The sequence below is a fragment of the Mesoplodon mirus genome (assembly GCF_964341445.2).
Source record: "Mesoplodon mirus genome assembly, chromosome: 6".
NCBI lineage: Eukaryota > Metazoa > Chordata > Mammalia > Artiodactyla > Ziphiidae > Mesoplodon > Mesoplodon mirus.
This window is the reverse complement of record NC_138982.1, coordinates 132,908,383-132,930,748: the sequence shown is the minus strand read 5'-3', so window position 1 is coordinate 132,930,748 and position 22,366 is coordinate 132,908,383. Positions and strand designations below refer to the sequence as shown.

General features: G+C 34.9%; 1 protein-coding gene and 1 pseudogene across 2 annotated transcripts; both read left to right on the top strand.

Annotated features, from left to right (window-relative positions):
* Nucleotides 1-85: 85 nt before the first annotated feature.
* LOC309806027 (uncharacterized protein) lies at nt 86-307 on the top strand (the record flags this gene model as incomplete). Its single annotated transcript, XM_082624378.1, has 1 exon — nt 86-307. The coding sequence occupies one exon, from the start codon at nt 86-88 to the stop codon at nt 305-307; it is 222 nt and encodes a 73-aa protein (XP_082480504.1).
* Nucleotides 308-373: 66 nt separating this feature from the next.
* LOC309806026 lies at nt 374-21,626 on the top strand (annotated as a pseudogene). The gene is made up of 3 exons: nt 374-413; nt 13,219-13,452; nt 21,454-21,626. The product of its transcript is annotated as an uncharacterized misc_RNA (transcript).
* The last annotated feature ends 740 nt before the right edge of the window (nt 21,627-22,366 follow it).

Here is a 22,366-nt window from a genome sequence, read left to right as displayed (position 1 = left end):
TATATAAGCTTCCCTCTACACATGCTGAGATCCACACTCAAGATCTTGTCTTGAACAGCAAACCAAACTCACCACCCCTGACACCATGAGCTACCACAGCAACTGCTATGGAGGCCTGAGTTATGGCTATGGCAGCTTTGGTGGACTGGGGTATGGCTATGGTTGTGGATGTGGCAGCTTCTGCAGACTGGGCTATGGTTGTGGTTTCAGAGGCTATGGATATGACTCTGGTTATGGAAGCTTTGGATATGGCTGCCATCGCTACCCATTCTTCTATGGAAGATATGGATTTTCTAGCTTCTGTTGAAATCCTACTCCAGGAGCCCAATATTTGAGGCCATAAAATAATTATCTAAGTCTGACTACAATAACTATGCCAAACAAGATCACCCAGGACCAAGCCAAGATCAAAAGTATTTAGTGTCTAAGATTTTAGGAATATTTATCATTTCATAATTGTCTGCTTCATGTTTCTTGTTGTCTCTTATTCATGGTTTCTCAACTGTGGGATTTCTCTAATCCTTTTGCAATAAATTTTCCTAAGTTAAAACAGCATACATGGCTATTATTATTTTTTAATTTAATTCACAATATCAGTGTGATTATTTGTAATTGCACCTAATTGACAATGAAAAAAATAAACTACTCCATGAAGAGCTAAAGTAATAGGAGATCTTACACTCACCCATATGGCTAGATAGATACACGTAAACCATAACCCTCAGTTGAAATAAAGATCTTTTCCTCTGAATGCTAAACCAGATCTTATTCAATACTTTTATTGAGATAACCTTGATATTTAAAACTAGCACTGAAATGTCAACTTTATATACTTTCATATTTAAAGTGAAGTTAACATGAAGAATAAATGTTTTTCTGTTTTGTTCAAAATTGCTATTTATTTAGCTCTTTCAGTGATAAGAAAATATGATGATAGAATAAAACATCTCTCTAAATATACACTGAAAAATGAACTTCTTTTTGTGAATCTCTATCATGTTTTCCTCATGGTCTGCCATGGTGTGACATGACATTGTTCTTCAGTGTTATCAACACACTGAAATATTTTTCAGTTCATCAGAGAAATTTAAAAATCACTGTTATTCCTTGGGAAGTAATCTGTATTAAGGCTATGGCTGATCAGAAGCTTTATACATTCTAGCAAGTGTCTTAAAATGCTGACCTTCAAAAAGTGGGTCATTTCTTGTTAGTACTTCAAATAAATATTTGACCATGAAAAACACATAACAAAATATCAGCATTTTGCCAAAAAAGTTATATATTTAGGTAATGAAACAAAAGTGAATATCTTTTGTTTGAGTTATTAAATTCAATAAAACCAAGGCAATAATATAAGGACAGAATTGTGAAGCTGGCTGGGGTACTGTAAAACTTAGCAAAACAGCATCTTAGATGGGAAGGTACCTCCAAAAAGTAAAATGAATTGTTAAGGATCAAAAATGGAATAAGCGGTACAGCCTAAGACGAGAACCAGTTTTACTGAATACTAGACAGTCTGCTTCACCATGCTTCCTATCCCATTCCTTGAGAACTTCCCTTTTAAGTGCTATCAAATAAAACATCTTGAAAGTTCTGGCCATGTGTCTTTGAAGAGCTAAATTATCACAGCTTGTTGACCACCTCTATTTATTTTGATTTGCAAATATTCTGACACAGAATCTTGAACTATCAATTTCTTTTTTTTAACATCTTTATTGGAGTATAATTGCTTTACAATGGTGTGTTAGTTTCTGCTTTACAAAAAGTGAATAAGTTATACATATACATATGTCCCCATACCACTTCCCTCTTCCATCTCCCTCCCTCCCACCCTCCCTATCCAACCTCTCTAGGTGGTCACAAAGCACGAAGCTGATCTCCCTGTGCTATGCGGCTGCTTCCCACTAGCTATCTATTTTACATTTGGTAGTGTATATATGTCCTTGCTGCTCTCTCACTTTGCCCCAGCTTACCCTTCCCCCTCTCCGTACCCTCAAGTCCATTCTCTAGTAAGTCTGCATCTTTATTCCCGTCTTGCCAATAAGTTCTTCATGACCATTTTTTCTTTTTTTAGATTCCATATATACGTGTTAGCATACAGTATTTGTTTTTCTCTTTCTGACTTACTTCACTCTGTATGACAGTCTCTAGGTCGAACCACCTCACTACAAGTAACTCAATTTCATTCTTTTTATGGATGAGTAATATTCCACTGTATATATGTGCCACATATTCTTTATCCATTCATCTGTTGATAGACACTAAGGTAGCTTCCATGTCCTGGCTACAGTAAATAGAGCTGCAATGAACATTTTCATACATGACCTTTTTGAATTATGCTTTTCTCAGGGTATATGCCCAGTAGTGGGATTGCTGGGTTGTATGATAGTTCTATTTCAGTTTTTTAAGGAACCTCCATACTGGCTGTATCAATTTACATTCCCACCAACAGTGCAAGAGGGTTCCCTTTTCTCCACACCCTCTCCAGCATTTACAGTCTGTAGATTTTTTGATGATGGCCATTCTGACAGGTGTGAGATGATATCTCATTGTAGTTTTGACTTGCATTTCTCTAATGATTAATGATGTTGAGCATTCTTTCATGTGTTTGTTGGCAGTCTGTATATTTTCTTTGGAGAAATGTCTATTTAGGTCTTCTGCCCATTTGTGGATTGGGTTCTTTGATTTTTTGATGTTGAGCTGCATGACCTGCTTGTAAATTTTGGAGATTAATTATTTGTTAGTTGTTTCATTTGCAAATATTTTCTCCCATCCTGAGGGTTGTCTTTTCGTCTTATTAATGGTTTCCTTTGCTGTGCAAAATATTTTAAGTTTCATTAGGTCCCACTTGTTTATTTTTGTTATTTTTCTTTTTCCTTTTCTCTAGAAGGTGACTCAAAAAGGATCTTGCTGTGATTTATGTGATAGAGTGTCCTGTCTATGTTTTCCTCAAAGAGTTTGATGGTAGCTGGCTTTATATTAAAGTCTTTAATCCATTTTGAGTTTATTTTTGTGTATGGTGTTAGGGAGTGTTCTAATTTCATTCTTTTACATGTAGCTGTCCAGTTTCCCCAGCACCACTTTTGAAGAGGCTGTCTTTTCTCCACTGTATATTCTTGCCTCCTTTATCAAAGACAAGGTGACCATATGTGTTGGAGTTTATCTCTGGGATTTCTATCCTGTTCCATTGATCTAAATTTCTGTTTTTGTGCCAGTACCATACTGCCTTGATTACTGTAGCTTTGTATTATAGTCTGAAGTCAGGGAGCCTGATTCTTCCAGTTCCGTTTTTCTTTCTCAAGATTGCTTTGGCTATTCGGGGTCTTTTGTGTTTCCTTACATATTGTGAAAATATTTGTTCTAGTTCTGTGAAAAATGCCAGTGGTAGTTTGATAGGGAGTGCATTGAATCTGTAGATTGCTTTGGGTAGTATAGTCATTTTCACAATGTTGATTCTTCCAATCCAAGAACATGGTATACTTCTCCATCTATTTGTATCATCTTTAATTTCTTTCATCAGTGTCTTATAATTTTCTGCATACAGGAGTTTTGTCTCCTTAGGTAGTTTATTTCTAGATATTTTATTCTTTTTGTTGCAGTGGTAAATGGGAGTGTTTTCTTAATTTCACTTTCAGATTTTTCATGATTACTGTATAGGAATACCAGAGATTTCTGTGCATTAATTTTGTATCCTGCTACTTTACCAAATTCATTGATTAGCTCTAGTAGTTTTCTGGTAACATCTTTAGGATTCTCTATGTATAGTATCATGTCATCTGCAAACAGGGACAGCTTTATTTCTTCTTTTCCGATTTGGATTCATTTTATTTCTTTTTCCCCTCTGTTTGCTGTTGCTAGGACTTCCAAAACTATGTTGAATAATAGTGGTGAGAGTGGGCAACCTGGTCTTGTTCCTGACCTTAGTGGAAATAGTTTCCGTTTTTCACCATTGAGGATGATGTTGGCTGGAGGTTTGTCATATATGGCCTCTATTATGTTGAGGTAAGTTCCCTCTATGCCTACTTTCTGGAGGGGTTTTATCATAAATGGGTGTTGAATTTTGTCAAAAGCTTTCTCTGCATCTATTGAGATGATCATACGGTTTTTCTCCTTCAATTTGTTAATATGGAGTATCACATTGATTGGCGTATATTGACGAATCCTTACATTCCTAGGATAAAACCCACTTGATCATGGTGTATTATCCTTTTAATGTGCTGTTGGATTCTGTTTGCTATTATTTTATTGAGGATTTTTGCATCTATGTTCATCAGTGATATTGGCCTGTAGTCTTCTTTCTTTGTGACATCTTTGTCTGGTTTTGGTATCAGGGTGATGGAATTAGTTTTGGAGTGTTCCTCCTCTGCTATTGTTTGGAGGAGTTTGAGAAGGATAGGTGTTAGCTCTTCTCTAAATGTTTGATAGAATTCGCTTGTGAGGCCATCTGTTCCTGGGCTTTTGTTGGTTGGAAGATTTTTAATTACAGTTTCAATTTCAGTGCTTGTGATTGGTCTGTTCATATTTCCTATTTCTTCCTGGTTCAGTCTTAGAAGGTTGTGCATTTCTAAGAATTTGTTCATTTCTTCCAGGTTGTCCATTTTATTGGCATATAGTTGCTTGTAGTAATCTCTCATGATCATTTGTATTTCTTGAATGTCAGTTGTTACTTCTCCTTTTTCATTTCTAATTTTATTGATTTGCATCTTCTCCCTTTTTTTCTTGATGAGTCTGCTAATGGTTTATCAATTTTGTTTATCTTCTTAAAGAACAAGCTTTTATTATTATTGTTCTTTACTATCATTTCCTTCATTTCTTTTTCATTTATTTCTGATATGTTTTTATGGTTTCTTTTCTTCTGCTAACTTTGGGTTTCTTTTGTTCTTCTTTCTCTAATTGCTTTAAGTGTAAGGTTAGGTTGTTCATTTGAGATGTTTCTTGTTTCTTAAGGTAGGATTGTATTGCCATAAACTTCCTTCTTAGAACTGCTTTTGCTGCATCCCATAGTTTTTGGGTCATCGGGTTTTAATTGCCATTTGTTTCTAAATATTTTTTGACTTCCTCTTTGATTTCTTCAGTGATCTCTTGGTTATTAAGTAGTGTGTGTATAGCCTCCATTTGTTTTTATTTATTACAGATTTTTGCCTGTAATTGATATCTAGTCTCATAGCATTGTGGTCAGAAATGATACTTGATACGATTTCAATTTTCTTAAATTTACCAAGGCTTGATTTGTGACCCAAGATATGATCTATCCTGGAGAATGTTCCATGTGCACTCGAGAAGAATGTGTATTCTGTTGTTTTTGGATGGAAAGTCCTATAAATATCAATTAAGTCCATCTTGTTTAATGTTTCATTTAAAGCTTGTGTTTCCTTATTTATTTTCATTTTTGATGATCTGTCCATTGGTAAAAGTGGGGTGTTAAACTCCCTTACTATGATTGTGTTACTGTCTATCTCCCCTTTCATGACTGTTAGTATTTGCCTTATGTATTGAGGTGCTCCTATATTGGGTGCATAATTATTTACAATTGTTATATCTTCTTCTTGGATTGATCCCTTGATCATTATGTAGTGTTCTTCTTTGTCTCCTGTAATAGTTTTTGTTTTAAAGTCTATTTTCTCTGATATAAGAATTGCTACTCCAGCTTTCTTTTGATTTCCATTTGCATGGAATGTTTTTTTCCATCCCCTTACTTTCAGTCTGTATGTTTCCCTTGGTATGTAGTGGGTCTCTTGTAGACAGCATATATACGGGTCTTGTTTTTGTTTCCATTCAGCCAGTCTATGCATTTTGGTTGGAGCCTTTAATCCATTCACGTTTAAGGTAATTATCAATATGTATGTTCCTATTAACATTTCCTTAACTGTTTTGGGTTTAGTATTGTAGGTCTTTTACTTCTCTTGTGTTTCTTGCCTAGAGAAGTTCCCTTAGCATTTTTTGTAATGCTGGTTTGGTGGTGCTGAATTCTCTTAGCTTTTGCTTGTGTGTAAAGCTTTTAATTTCTCCAGCAAATCTGAGTGAGATACTTGCTGGGTAGAGTAATCTTTGCTTTAGATTTTTCTCCTTCATCACCCTAAATATGTCCTGCCACTCCCTTCTGGCTTGCAGAGTTTCTGCTGAACGTTCAGCTGTTAACCTTATGGGGATTCCTTTATGTGTTATTTGTCATTTTCCCTTGCTGCTTTTAATATTTTTTCTTTGTATTTAAATTTTGATAGTTTGATTAATATGTGTCTTGGCATGTTACTCCTTGGATTTATCCTGTATGGGACTCTCAGTGCTTCCTGGACTTGATTAACTATTTCCTTTCCCATATTAGGGTAGTTCTCAACTATAATCTCTTCAAATATTTTCTCAGTTCCTTTATTTTTCTCTTCTTCTTCTGGGACCCCTATAATTCGAATGTTGGTGCATTTAATATTGTCCCAGAAATCTCTGAGACTGTCCTCAATTCTTTTCATTCTTTTTTCTTTCTTCTGCTCTGCAGTAGTTATTTCCACTATTTTATCTTCCAGGTCACTTATCCATTCTTCTGCCTCAGCTATTGTGCTCTTGATTCCTTCTAGAAAATTTTAAATTTCATTTAATGTGTTTTTCATCACTGTTTGTTTGCTCTTTATTTCTTCTAGGTCCTTGTTAAATGTTTCTTCTATCTTCTCCATTCTATCTCCAAGATATTGAATCATCTTTACTATCATTATTCTGAATTGTTTTTCAGGTAGGCTGCCTATTTTTTCTTCATTTTTTAGGTCTGGTGGGTTTTTGGCTTGCTCCTTCATCTGTCGTGTGTTTTTCTATCTTCTCATTTTGCTTAACTTACTGTGTTTGGGGTGTCCTTTTCGCAGGCTATAGGTTTGTAGTTTCCATTGTTTTTGGTGTCTGTCCCCAGTGGCTAAGGTTGGTTCAGTGGCTTGTGTAGGCTTTCTTGTCGAGGGGACTAGTGCCTGTGTTCTGGTGGATGAGGCTTGATCTTGTCTTTCTGGTGAGTAGGTCCACATCTGGTGGTGTGTTTTGGGATGTCTGTGGCCTTATTGTGATTTTAGGCAGCCTCTCTGCTAATGGATGGGGTTGTGTTCCTGTCTTGCTAGTTGTTTGGCAAATGGTGTCCAGCACTGTAACTTGCTGGTCCTTGAGTGAAGTTGAGTCTTGGCATTGAGACAGAGGTCTCTGGGAGATTTTTTGCTGTTTGATATTACATGGAGCTCGGAGGTCTCTTGTGGACCAGTTTCCTGAACTTGGCCCTCCCACCTCAGTGGCACAGCCCTGATGCCTGGCTGGAGCACCAAGAGCCTGTCCTCCACACGGCTCAGAATAAAAGGGAGCAAAAAAAGAAAGAAAGAAAGACGAAGATAAAATAAAATATGATAAAGTTATGAAAATAAAAAAATAAAAAATAATTATTAAGAAAAAAATGATTTTCTAAGTAATAAAAAACAAAAACGAACAAAAAAACAGATAGATAGAACCCTAGGACAAATGGTGAAAGCAAAGCTATACAGACAAAATCACACACAGAAGCATACACATACACACTCCCAAAAAGAGAAAAAGGGAAAAAATGTATATATCATTGCTCCCAAAGTCCACCTCCTCAATTTGGGATGATTTGTTTTCTGTTCAGGTATTCCACAGATGCAGGGTACATCAGGTTTATTGTGGAGATTTAATCCTCTGCTTCTGAGGCTGCTGGGAGAGATTTCCCTTTCTCCTCTTTGTTCACTCAGCTCCGGGGGGGCTCAGCTTTGGATTTGGCCCCGCCTCTGCATGTAGGTCACCTGAGGGCGTCTCTTCTTCTCTCAGACAGGACGGGGTTAAAGGAGCAGCTGATTCGGGGGCTCTGGCTCACTCAGGCCTGGGGGAGGGAGGGGTACGGAATGCGGGGTGAGCCTGCAGCGGCAGAGGACAGTGTGATGTTGCACCAGCCTGAGGCGTGCCGTGTGTTCTCCCTGGGAAGTTGTTCCTGGACCCTGGGACCCTGGCAGTGGTGGGCTGCACAGGGTCCTGCGAGGGGAGGTGTGGAGCATGACCTGTGCTCACACACAGGCTTCTTGGTGGCTGTGGCAGCAGCCTTAGCATCCCACGCCCATCTCTGGGGTCTGAGCTTTTAGCCGCGGCTCATGCCCGTCTCTGGATCTCCTTTAAGCAGTGCTCTTAATCCCCTCTCCTTGCATACCAGGGAACAAAGAGGCAAGAAAAAGTCTCTTGCCTCTTCGGCAGGTCCAGACTTTTTCCTGGACCCCCTCCTGGGTAGCTGTGGTGCACTAACCCCCTGCTGGCTGTGTTCACGCCACCAACCCCAGTCCTCTCCCTCCTCTCTGACTGAAGCCTGATCCTCAGCTCCCAGCCCCGTCCACCCTGGCGGGAGAGCAGACAAGCCTCTCAGGCTGGTGAGTGCCGGTCAGCACCGATCCTCTGTGCGGGAATTTCTCCGCTTTGCCCTCCGCACACCTGTGGCTGTGCTCTCTTCCATGGCTCCGAAGCTCTCCCACTCCGCCACCCGCAGTCTGAGCCTGTGAAGGGGTTTCCTAGTATGTGGAAACCTTTCCTCCTTCACGGCTCCCTCCCACGGGTGCAGGTCCCGTCCCTATACTTTTGTCTCTGCTTTTTCTTTTTTTTTTTTGCCCTACCCAGTACGTTGGGAGGTCTGAGGTCTTCTTCCAGAGTTCAGTAGGTGTTCCGTAGGAGTTGTTCCACGTGTTGGTGTATTTCTGATGTATCTGTGGGGAGAAAGGTGATCTCCGTGTCTTACTCTTCTGCCATTTTGAAGCTCCTCCTCCAAACTATCAATTTCTAATTGAGCTTCTTTGTAAAAATAGGTTCTAGTGAATAGTGTTAAATCCAACTCTACTTTTAAAAAATTATTATAATGCATTTGATAAGCTTAGACTTGTTTACTGAAAATATGGATGGATTTACTCAGCCAGATCATATCCTTTTAGTCAACTCAGCAGAGGAGTTGTAGCTTCATAGTAAATAGGTCAGGGTAGATATATTTCAGTGTCACCTTTGGAGGATGATAATCTTCAGTTTGACTGAATAAAACATAATTTCATATGAAAATATTTTATCCCCTAACAGGACAATAGAATCATAGTCTAAAGAAAGACTTTATGTAACTAAAGAAAAACTATAATCAGTATAACTATTTGGAGAAGATACTTAACATTCTTAGTATAATGTAGCTTCATTATTATACCTCTTACTGGTAAATTATATTGATTTGTGTTGGAATTAACAGAAGAGCTCTAAAATCTTTTTTTAGGGAAAAGCTGTTACTGGTCTGAAGAAAATGCATCACAGAATCATCAGCATCACAACTGAGGGAAGATACGACAGAATTACATGGTCAGTGTGTGACATCATTAAACCTGTTTGAGTTATTTCTGATTTTATGGTTTCCTGTCGACTTAATGAGAATGAAATATTGAAATTAACAACTGTCTTTTCATCTAGGATGAACAATAAAAAGTGGAACAAGTTCTGAAGAGAGAAAACAAAGGAATTAAAAAAATAAGAGGTGAGGTAGCCAAGAGTTTCTTAAGTAAGACAAAAAAGCATTAAACATAAAATTAAAAAAAAATTAATAAACTGGACTCATTCTATTAAGAAATTCTGTTCATACATAGACATCACTTTAAAGTGCAAAAACAACCCACATACAGAGAGAAAATACTTTTAAAACGGATTTGACAAAATACTTGTACCCAAGTACTCTACAAATCAATACTAAAATATTACAATCTCAATTAAAAATGAACAAAATAATTGAACACTTCCAAAAGGTTATCTAGCTGATCAGTAAGTGTATATAATGGTCCCTAGTATTATTACTCATCAGGTAAAAGCCAAACTAAAACAATACTCAGCTACTACTACTTTCCCACAAGAATGATCAAAGTTAAGTAGTCTTAAAATAGCAAGTGTTGTCAAAGATTTAGAGCAAGTGGAACTCTCTTACATTGCTGGTGGGACTGTAAACCTGAAAATCATTTTGGAAAACTATTGACAAGGTCTACAAAAACTGCTGTCAAAATCTAGAAGGATGGTTATCTCTAGAGAGTGAGGACAAAAAAATAAAAATAAAAAAAGAAGCAGTAGAGACACTTTAGGCGTTAGGGCATGCTTAGTATGGGTAGTGTATGCCTATTTATAAGAATTCATCAAATTTTACACTGAAATTTATATATAATATATAATTCATTATTATGCTTAAAAAAAAAACCCAGTTCAGGGGCTTCCCTGGTGGCGCAGTGGTTGAGAGTCCGCCTGCCAATGCAGGGGACACGGGTTCGTGCCCCGGTCCGGGAAGATCCCACATGCCGTGGAGCGGCTGGGCCCATGAGCCATGGCCGCTGAGCCTGCGCGTCCGGAGCCTGTGCTCCACAATGGGAGAGGCCACAACAGTGAGAGGCCCGCGTACCGCAAAAAAAAAAAAAAAAAAAAAAAAAAAAAAAAAAAAAAAAAAAACAGTGCAAATGAAATGATGGTTATATGTTCCTCTAAATTCAGAAAGCCATTTGAGCTTATTCCTCCTTTAAATCTTTATTGTTTAGATGCCGTCACAGAGTTACCCATGCCTGTCAGAAGCGTGATGCTTAATTTTAAAGACCTTAGAATTCATTCATCCTTTCAACACATATTTGTTGTGTTCTTATTATGTGGTATCTATTAAGAGAGGTAAATAAATCCAGTTTGGAGAATGCATTATTTGAAAATTACTTAAAAGACTAAAAGAACCTGAACAATACACTTGAGATTATATAAAGTTCACACGAATTTAAGGACTAGAGCCGAATATTAAACGCAAAACTAGATAAATTTAACCAGGTTTGGGATCAGGTTCAGCTATAAGTGACTAACTTCTTAGAGTCAGCTGAGGGACTTTTGCTCTCAATTGTCTTTTTCCACCCCTTATCTTTTAACATAACATCTACAATTTGGAGATACTGAAGACATTTCCAATATTAATGGTATCTTATTGAATTTGATAGAGTCCTTGGATTTGTATTATTTTTTTAAAATCAGAAACCTTAACAAACATTTAATATCTTAGTGAGGCTAGGATGGTATTTCCTGAGAATAAGGGAACCAAAAAAACAAATAAATAAAGCACAGAAAAAGCAAAGGGAATAAAAGGGAAAGCTGTTTTCATAAAAGTAAAGATACAAGAAGAAGGAAACAGAAGAGATTAACTAATTAACTATAGACTGAGTGAAAATTGATGGGTGCCAAAGAGAAATTTTATGTACCTCACAATTTTACCTAGCCACCATAGCCTAATGGCTAATTGAAGGACAGAGGCTAGATGATACATAAAAAGAGATTGTAACATATATGTTAGAATGGCTAAAATTTAAAGCACTAAAAACAATTAATGCTGGCTTGATTGTGGAGCAACAGAAACTATCATTCATTGCTGATGAGAATGAAAAATGGTACAGAAACTTTGGAAGACAGTCTGGCAGTTTTTCACAAAGCTAAAAATGGTTTTATGGAAAAGATTCAGTAATCATTTTCCCTGGTATTTACCCAAATGGCTTGAAAATTTATGTCCACACAAAAACCTGAACAGAGATGTTTATAGAAGTTTTATTTCTATTTGGCAAAACTTGGAGGCAATCAAGATGTCCTTCAAAAGGTGAAAGGATAAATAAACTGTGGTACATCCAGACAATGGAATATTATTCAGGGATAAAAAGAAATGAGCTATCAAGCCACAGAAGGATAAGGAGGAATCATAAAGGCTTATTGTTAAGTGAAAGAAGTCAATGTGAAAAGGCAAAATACTGTATGACATTCTGGAAAATAAAAAACTATGGAGACAGTCAGAAGATTAGTATTTGCAGGAGTTTGGAAGGATGGAGGGAAGAATAGAGGGGGAAAAGGGGATTTTTAGGGCAGTGAAACTATTCTGTATGGTTCTGTAATAGAGGTTAATGGCATTATGCATTTGTCAAAACCCACAGAACAGTACAACAGAGTGAACACTAATCTACACTACAGATTTTAATTATTAATATATTAATATTGGTGTGCATGTGTGTGTATGGGGGGTGGCATATAGGAATTCTGTATTTCCTGCTCAATTAATCTGAAAACTTAAAACTATTCTTCAAGTAAAGTTTATTAATTAAAAAAAGGATATTGTATAAGATAGATATATGGATGAATTAATAGGAGGAAATGGTGAATGTAAAGACAGGGAGGAAGATGTATACTTTGGAGACAACTTGGATAGATGACATGCCAGAGAATAGGGTCAGGATTTGAGAAGATAACTTTTAATATACTATTAAAGCTACTTTTGAAATAAATTTTTGATTCCTGTGATTTGCCATCAGTTTCTGAACAATTTTATCCCATGGTTGTCAAAGCCCATGGAAGGGTACAACAGAAAGAATGAAGAGGAAACTATGGATTTTAATTAATAATTATATGCCATTATTGGCTCATCAACGTAAAAAGCAAAAATGTTTTTTATTTTTTAAAGTAGCATGAAAAGTAAAAAGTATGTCAGTTATGATGGTTAATGTTCTAAAACTAAATAAAAAGTAGATTTATTTTTCTAAAGTTCCTTGTTAGTGTTCACAACAGTCAAGCTGGTTCTTTCCAGCTCTCAAATGTTTCTGTTTTCTTATTTCTGAAAGAAATAAATCATTCAGTTTTGAGACAGAGGAAAATATGCTTTAAAATGATATTATCGATTACAGAACTTTGACCAATTTCTTTGGTTTAATTTTCTTAAGTGAAGTATCTAAAGAAAACCAGAGATGATGAAATATTTAATTGAAAAACCACAACACCATCAAACCTGATTGGTATGCCTGACTATGAAGAATAGTATTTGGGGTCTGACATGTCTAGACATTGAAGATACAGCATTCCTTCTTATAAAGTGGTGCAATAACTTTTTTCACCTGCTTTCTTTAGGTATAATTGACAAATATAATTGTGTATGTTTAAAGTGTGCCAAGTGATGATGTAATGAAGTGATGCAATAACTTTTAAGAGACACCCTAGCTAGGTAACAAAGTGATCCCAAATATTTTAATGAGTGTGAGACCTTCTCCCTGTGTCAGGGGACAAAGAATTAATGAGTTGTTCCAAGTATATATAATGTAAACATGACATAATGGAGGGTATACACATGATTTATCACATGCTCTGACCAGGGTATATAAGCATCCTTCTACACATGCTGACATCCATACTTAGGTTCTTGCTTTGAACAGAAAACCAAACTCACAACCCCTGACACCAAGAGCCATTACAGCAACTATTATGGAGGCCTGGGCTATGGCTATGGAGGCTTTGGTGGTCTGAGCTATGGCTAAGGTTGTGGATGTGACAGCTTCCACAGACTGGGCTATGGCTGTGGCTTCAGAGGCTATGGATATGGCTCTGGTTATGGAATCTTTGGATATGGCTGCCATCACTACCCATCATTCTGTGGATGATAGACATGGATTTTCTAGCTTCCACTGAAATCTTACCCTAGGAGCCCTATATCTGAAATTACAGGGGACTTTCCAAATCTGATCTCAAAAATTGGACCACAAAGATCATACTGGAGTTATCTGCACAGAAGTATCTAGCTTCTAAGAATTTTGGACAATTTTTCAATACACTCCTATACCTCCATCATAATCCTAGAATCATCTAATTTTTCTTTGAAAACTAAATGGATTATCTGTTTACCTTTCAGTAAAACATTAAATTTGAAAACAAAATATGTTTTTTGTCTTGTTCATGAAACTCAGTTATATGGAAGTGATGATGGTTCCATTCTCCTCAATTGTCAGTAAGGGATGGTATCTCCTTGGCTTAGAATCATTTTTTTTCCCATATACCTCACAAATATCCATACAGATAGAAAGACTGATATAAAGACTAATTATAGACTAATATGAAAAGATGTTTTCAAAACTGTTAGTGATTTAATATTTTTACATCTCTTGCTTTGTTTAGATAATATTCAGATTTAAGTCAACAACAAAAAGCAATGCCGATTTAACATATCTATATATTTATTTATCAAATAAGTGTGTTTTATTTAACTTAACTCACATTTCTCAATTCAGCCCAAATGCATAATGAATCCTTCCATTTATTCAAAATCTATTTGGCTTTTTATTGTAAATGCAAATACATGGTAATAGATCAAACCATCACTAGGCTAATTATGAAAGTAAACCTCCTTTCCAAATTTTTTATATTTAGTATAATCCACCCTGTGTATAATAGTCTTCTACACATTATTTTCTTTGATATTTTCATCAAGCAGCTGATCTATAAGTAAATAATGAATTAGGGTAACGTTTTTCATATGAGGTCATTTAACTCAAAGCGTTTTAACTAAGACTTTTCTGTTAGCTTTCCTATATTCTTACTGAATCTTCATGACTTGACATGGTATTCTTCTTTACTACTATCATTATATTGGCCATTTTTTTCAACCTAAGAAGGGAAACAACAAGATATAATCGTGAACTAATTTATTTTTTAGCTTAAGCTGATAACAAAGCACAGCTATACACAAAGAGCTTTCCTATAAATCTGAATTTCAGTTAAATCTGAATTTCCCCTTATAAAAATGGACAGGAGGGGACATTTCATTGGTGAAATGAGAAAAATATGTAAGCAAATACCAATTTTTTCCTAAAATCAAATGATATACTCAGGTAATAATATAAAATTAAGATTTTTTTATTGAGGTATACTTGACATATAACATTCTATCGGTTTCAGGTACAAAACATAATGATTCAATATTTGTATACAACATTTGTATACACCACAATAAGTCTAGTTAGCATCCATCACTACACACAGTTTCATTTTTTTCCTGTGATAAGAACTTTTAACATTACTCTCTTAGCAACTTTCAAATATGCGATATAGTATTATTAACTGTAGTGACTATGCTGTACATTACATCACCATGATTTACTTAGTTTGTAACTAAAAGTTTGCAGCTTTTGACCTCCTTCACTCATTTTGTCCACTCCCGACCCCCTCACTTCTGGAAGCCACCAATCTATTCTCTGTATCTATGAGGGGATATTTTGTTTAAACTGGTCAAAATTGGTCAAATATATTTGATTCAGTCAGATAGCAGTATCATAAACAAACATTAAATATCAGCAGTGCTTTGTACCCCATTTCTCAGCTTAAAAAATTCTCTGAAAAGTAATTGGCTTCTATAGAATTATATATTAGCTCTAGTGATAGCATCAGGACGAAGGCCAAGATCTGATGCCAGAAGATTCTAGGTGCCAGAATGCAGCCGCCTTCTTCAGTGTATTTTCCCCATTCATGCAAGCAAACGGAGTATCTTGAAAGCTTTGCTCAGCTTCCATGAACTTAGCTGAATTTATGGGGGATATGAAAGAGGACTCACCTTCTTGGATAGAATTACCATTTTTATAACATTTTATTCTTATAGAACATATAAAATATAAAACTCAATTTCAATGTTAGCTTTATCTAGATTTCACCTATACCTATATGTATATCTATTATATTTATACATGTATACCTATATTTATACAAGATCAAAGTCTTCCTTTGAAAGTTACATACTTAATCTACATAAAGAGAAATTTGCTCAGGCATCAGTTATCACCTATCCTTTCAGTCAATTCAGTCTGGGTGTTGTAGAGTCTCAGTGTACAGAGCAGGAGAGATAAAGTTGTGTGGCTCCATTTTGCACACTTAATGAGGTAATAGTTCCACAGTCTATGGACATGCCCTATAGGTCTAAAAATAAAAATAGCCATAAACGTCATTAGACTGAGAAACAATCTAGTGTGCATGATACTCCTAGTGAAATACATTATCATATTTTATTACATCCTATTTTATGATTTAATTAATTATGTCTAAGAAACACATTTTTGAATTCATTGTAGAATTGCCATTAGCTTCCTAATAAAAGCTTCAATTTGGCCAGTGGAAGAATATATTTTCATCATTTAGCACATCAACACAGGATCTGAGCTTCACAATCAACTGATTGTCTTCTTGTAGAAAGCTCCCCAAAGATTAATAAAGAACTGTGCAAGTCTTTGAGTCCACTGAATTAACAACAACAATAAAAAACTCAAAAAAATCTCAAAAGAAATAAACATTTTTCAGTTTTCAAAGATAATTAATATCCAAAGGATATTACAATTGTTTTATTTTTTAACCCAGAAAAAATCAATAAAAAATATTTGGTTCATATATTTCACAACATAGTTTCACAATTTTTTGTTCTTAATTATATATTTACATAATATTTTCTTTGAAAATACACAAATAAGTCATGGTATATTTCATTATTGAGTTTTTTTTAAAAATTGTAAAATCTATTGGATTTTATCTCATGTGAGCATAGCTATTTTCATTGGAAATAAGAACATAAATTAGCCCTCATCACAGACAATCTAGCAAATTTACTTAATCATTCATGGGATTCTTAAACTTGGTGGATTTATTTGTGATCATTTGACTTCAAAATGACTCACTGAGGAAAAAAGATAGTTTTTACCAACTATTTTCTTTTTCAAAATAAAAAATAAAGATGGAATAACGTTCCCTAAAGGAAAAAAACAGGATTTAACAGTAGGATTAATTATTCCTTTGAGTTAAATATTCCTTTAAGACCTGAAAGCCATTTGAGCCCATAATTCAACTTAGAGAATTATTACAAGTTGTGTGTCATGCAGAATTTATTTTTTCATTAATTCAACAAATATTTTTTGTTTGGAAAAACAGTAAACACATCCAGTTAGGGAAATGTATTATCAAAAATGTTATAAAAACACTAACTCTAAAAGATATTTGAGGGGAATTCCCTGGTGGGCTAGTGGTTAGGATTCTGGGCTTTCACTGCTGGGGCCTGGGTTCAACATTTAGTCGGGGAACTGAGATCCCGCAAGTTGTGTAGCAGGACAAAAAAAAAAAAAAAAAAAGAGACATTTGCACTCCCATGTTCACTGCAGCATTTTTTACAATAGTCCAGGTATGGAATCAACCTAAGAGACAAGTGATGGATAAATGGATAAAGAAAATGTGTTACATATATATGTGTGTCCAAGATATGGTCACATCCAGTGGGGCTTAAACTTGGAATGGGTTTACTATCTTCACAGAGTGAACTGAGAAACAGCAGAAGACTGGCCCACTACTTCATATACCTGATTCCTCTCTCAGTCTTTTCATCACTGTACATTCATTTTTGGAGATTTCAAGGCAACATGATTTTAAGAAGCCCTGTTAAAAAATATTCTATGATTTTAAGAGCATACAAACATATATATATATATATATATATATATATATATATATATATATATATATCTTAAATATAAAACCTTAATGAATAAGTAATTATAAAAAAATTTGCTGATTACCTGAGAAAAAGTAAGGGTCTGGTACACACAGAATAGGAAAATAAAAATTTAAGAGCAAAAATATTATGATAAAATTAGAGACGTGAGTAGAGGGATAAAATATTGATTGGAAAAAGTGGATAAGAACAAAAGACCTAGCTGGTGCAAGCATGTATTGAGAATGAACGTAGAATGAGATTTAAAGAGATGTTTAATAAGAGAATGATATATAGATTATGAAGAAGTGTAGAGAAGAGAAGAAAAATGGTAACTGTGTAGCACAGAGCCAAGATCATCTGATTTTTAGATCATATTTTGGGTATTGTCCATTCTGGAAAAGTGGGTAATTGTGTAAAGGGAATACTTTTTAATGGCTTTCAGACTGGTTTTGAAAGTGAGTTTGTCTTGTGTGTGTATATATATATGTATATGTATATACAAATGGGAAATAAATTTGATATTTATTTGGAGACTTTTATAGATTTTAAAACTTTAATCTTGATCAGCTTATTTAAATCTAGGTGAAATTAATACACAACAATCCAAAGAATGCTATGAAAATGAGAAAATATTTAATGAGAAAACTCCATCAAATATGAATGATGTAATATGCTTAATAATGAAGAATTCTATTCAGGGAATTTTTATTTTGTGACTTTGAAGACAGATTTTTTTTTTCTCATTAAAAAAGACTGTAATGAGTTCAAGGGCCTTTTGACCAGGCAGCTAAGCAATCTCAAAAATTTTAATGAGTGTGTGTCTCTCCTTGTGTCAGCAAACAGATTAACAATTTACCTCAAGTAAATGAATAATCTGGAATGATACAAAAGAATGGCCACATGTTTCAGGAATAGAATAGGTAAAATACAAAATTTCCTAACTTGTTTTCCAAAAACTGAATAATATCTTCAGGTAATGATATAAACCAAATAATATTTGGTATAAACTGGGCAAATATAATTTTAAAAAAGGACTAAAATTAAATCATAGAGTTAAAAAACTGAAAGGGATGTTAGAACTCTATAATGCTGCCTCATAATCTTGCAGGCAGGTTATCTCAGAATAAATGATTTTCCCTTGAAAATTAGTGGTAAGACTAGGGTCTGAACCCTGTTGTCCTGAGTCCCAGGACAACTATACTATGTTGACTCTCTCTTTATGTATTCTCTCTTTGAAGGTTGTCAAATAGACCATTTAAAATGTTCTGTTCATAGTTACAACAAGAGCTAAATTATGACAACTGATTTTTGAAGAGTGGTCCCTTTACCTTGATTAACACCTGTGCTTCTTTAACATTTTTATTGTTCTGAGATAGAGATTGTACTTATAATTTTCTAGTCTATCTGCTGTTGTATGTAACTAAACAATGAGCAATGTTAAAACTCAAGTCTAAGTAAAAGCAAGACACAAAAAACCAAAAAAAACCATGACTTCTTCTTTTAGTCATTGCTACCTAAGAGTTGTATGTAGCTTCACAGTGGGCTGAGCAGGAGAAATAAAGGCAAGTTACTCTATTGAAGGATCAGACTATGTACTTTGACCCAGGAGGACAAAATTTCTATTTTCCTTTCATTTGGTTAATAACTCTAGGGACAGTATCCATGGGGCTTCCAAGGAGTAAGTAATCAATACAATCAAACAATATTATTATTGTTGTTAACATTCTTAGTATAATCAATATTATCATAATTCTATGCTAAGATTGCATTGATCTATGTCTTAGGTGAGAGAAAATGTTTTGAATTTATAACAAAATACTTCTTTACTTCCAGGGAAAATGTGAGAACATTTTTCACTCCATGAACAGAAACTTAGGTCATGAGTTAAAACTTTAAAAAATATAATGACAATTCAAATCTGCTTTTGATCCACTGATAGGACAGAAAAATAATAACTCCCCAAAGAAATTTCCAACATGACTTTTTCTCTTGTGCATGTGGAGGAAAAAAAACAGATTTGTTCCATATTTTTCAAACTGTTTTTTCTTGCTTTTGCAACTAATGGACATTTATGAAATATGCATACCTTTGTCACATGTTTTCTTTTTTGAAAACACATTTAGCATTATTGTTATTGAAGATTTTCATTGTATCCCATATTCTTTCCATATATAAAGTAGAGACAGTCATACATTTAAAAAAATAGCTCTTAATCATGGTCGCATGCTCTGACAGAGTTACTCAAGAAGAATGTGAAATCCTTAAAGTTATGTAATTTATTCATATCTCTAAATTATTCATTAAAAATAAAAATATTCTTATTTTCAATTGGCTGATTTTCTGAAATGAGGAATAAAAATGGAATAAAGTAGGATTAGAGTAGTATGGAGTTTAAAGCCTTATACTGGGTTAAATGTTAGCCTGTAACCAGAAAGCCTGTTGGAACTCATGTCAACCTTAAAATATTTCTAGAATAGCCAGTGAATTGCTCAGGTTATGATACGCATGTTCCTTGTTTTAATGTTAGTTAAAGTCTTATAATTCTTTAAAAAATAACTGTTGCTATGCTTTATTTAGATACTAGGGTCAGCTTAGTGAACAAACCTGTCAAAAAATGTCATCGAAATATTACTTATAAATCTCAGCAAAAGCTTAGCAATATGGTTATAGTCATATAAGACATGTTTTGTGAGTCTCAAGTTTCAAGATATGGGCACATTTACCTAGGGCTTATTCAGGTATGGGATCAACTTTGGGTGTTAGTAGCTACCTCTCTGGGCTGAGGTGAGGAACTTTGTGAATATCAGGCCAAACGATTCCAAAGAGTGTCTCCTTATTCTCTGTCCATTTTTACAATTATGCTGCATATTTAGATAATTTAAGTATTCCAGATTGTACAAGTCCTTTTAAAATTCAGATGATTTTAGGAGTTGAAATATGTTTTAAACAAGTATCAATATCTTGTAGAAAGGTCTAGTTGATATCTTAGGAAAAGCTAGTAACAAAAAATTGGCACAGACTAGGTAAAGAGAAGACAAAGGCAAATGTAATATATTGCCTATGAGATCTAGATGGAAGGAATGCAGTGTTGATTTGAGTATGTAGGTTGGAGCCCAAACCATTTTTCTCTATTCACACTTTTACCTGGATGAAAAATGAATCATGGAGGGAGGAAGTTGGATGATGTTCAAAGTGGAATTAGAAAAAAATGTAAAGTACATGGATAAATGATGAAGAGTAGAGAAAGAGAGAAAATGATGTGTGGAGGTGAGTATAATCTGCATTTGGAGCAGCAGTGAGACTAGAACTTATTCTGGAGAAACGGTTCAGGATATTAAAAAAAATAACTGCGTGAAGGTTTTTCACAAGATGGATTTTTGATCACTGTGATAGCCTCTTCATTTCTGAGTCCAATTCTGCTATGTTTTTAAACTAAAACAAATATGCTGGTGTGTAAAAACAAAATAAATCTATCATAGTACATGGTCAAAGTTCTAAAACTCTAGAAACCAAGTGAGCTTTTGTTGTCATTTTCTGGTATACACAGCAAGCGAACCAAATCTTTCTGCACTTAGAATGTTCTTTTATCTTCTGAAGAGAGGTGCAGTCTTCGTGTCTCATGCTGCAAAATATGTGTGCCTTTTGACAAAATTGATCAATTTAAGAGTCTTGATATTTCTTAGAATCAGTTATGACAACCCTAAAATGCCTGTGATGAGAAGATAATTTGAAATTCAACAACATTTAATATAACTGATGTTAAGTGACTGGTGATAAAGAATTCAATTTAAGTTTTGGTATGCCTATGCTTTAAAGAAAAAACAATTCATTTTAAGAAAATTAATGCACCTATCTCAGGAACAACCTAACTAGGAGCCAAGCTGGTTAACACATTTTTAATGAGTATGGTCAGGGCATCATAGATTAAGGAGTTGTCTTAGGCAAGTATAATTCATGAATGAAACCAAAGGATGGGCACCTGTTTTATCACATTCTCTGACCATGGTATATAAGCCTCCCTGTAAAGATGTTGACATTCACACTCTGTCTTTCATGGAACAGCAAACTAACTCACCACCTTTGATACCATGAGTCATTACAGCAACTATACGGAGGCTTGGGTTTCAGCTATGTAGGCTTTGGTGGCCTGGGCTATGGCCATGGCTGTGGGCATGGCAGCTTCCAAAGACTGGGCCATGGCTGTGGCTTCAGAGGCTATGGATATGGCTCTGGTTATGGAAGCTACAGTTACAGCTGCTGTCATCATCCATCATGCTATGGAGGATATGGATTCCTTAGTTTTTACTAAAGAAAATGGAAATTCGATGCAGAGGGAAAACCTCCAAATTTGTTTGGTCTTATTTTGTGCTTTCATCCCCAAAACACCCACCCTATTTTATCCAGGATCAATTAATAGTATTTATCAATGGTTACACTGCCCCTAGGAATATTTGGTGAATTTTTACCTCTAAAGTTGCCATCTAAATGCACAGTCAATATGTATCACCATTCTAATTTGATATCCTCATTTTGGTTTACTCTTCTTGCCACCATTACCATGATGTTCTCTTTCCAGCAAGACCACAGAGAAAACTTGTATTTTGCTTTTGTCTAATAAACTGATACTTTAATGAAATATAAATGTTTCTTTCTGATGCTTTTATTTTTATTATTTTAACTCCTTCTTTTGCAACTAATCTAAAAAATTTACTTATGAAGCAGTGAGAGCTGTGGTTACATGTTATAGTATGATGCAAATGTTTCTAGTTCACCACATTATATAAGCTTGAGAACACCTAGGGTGTCAGTTAACACTAAATGAAATTAACGTGTCCCTGTTTACTCACTTAGGATATCAGCCCCCTCAAATGTCCCTCAAATGTTCCTAGAATTACTAAGGATTCTGTGGTTCTCATATTTGCATTCAAGTGCATTCTTCTGTGTGACATTGCTGTTAGCTAAATATCTTCTTTTTTTGAGTTTTTTTTAGAATAATTTTAGGCTCACAGCAAAATTGAAAATTAGGTATTATAATTTCCCACATACTCT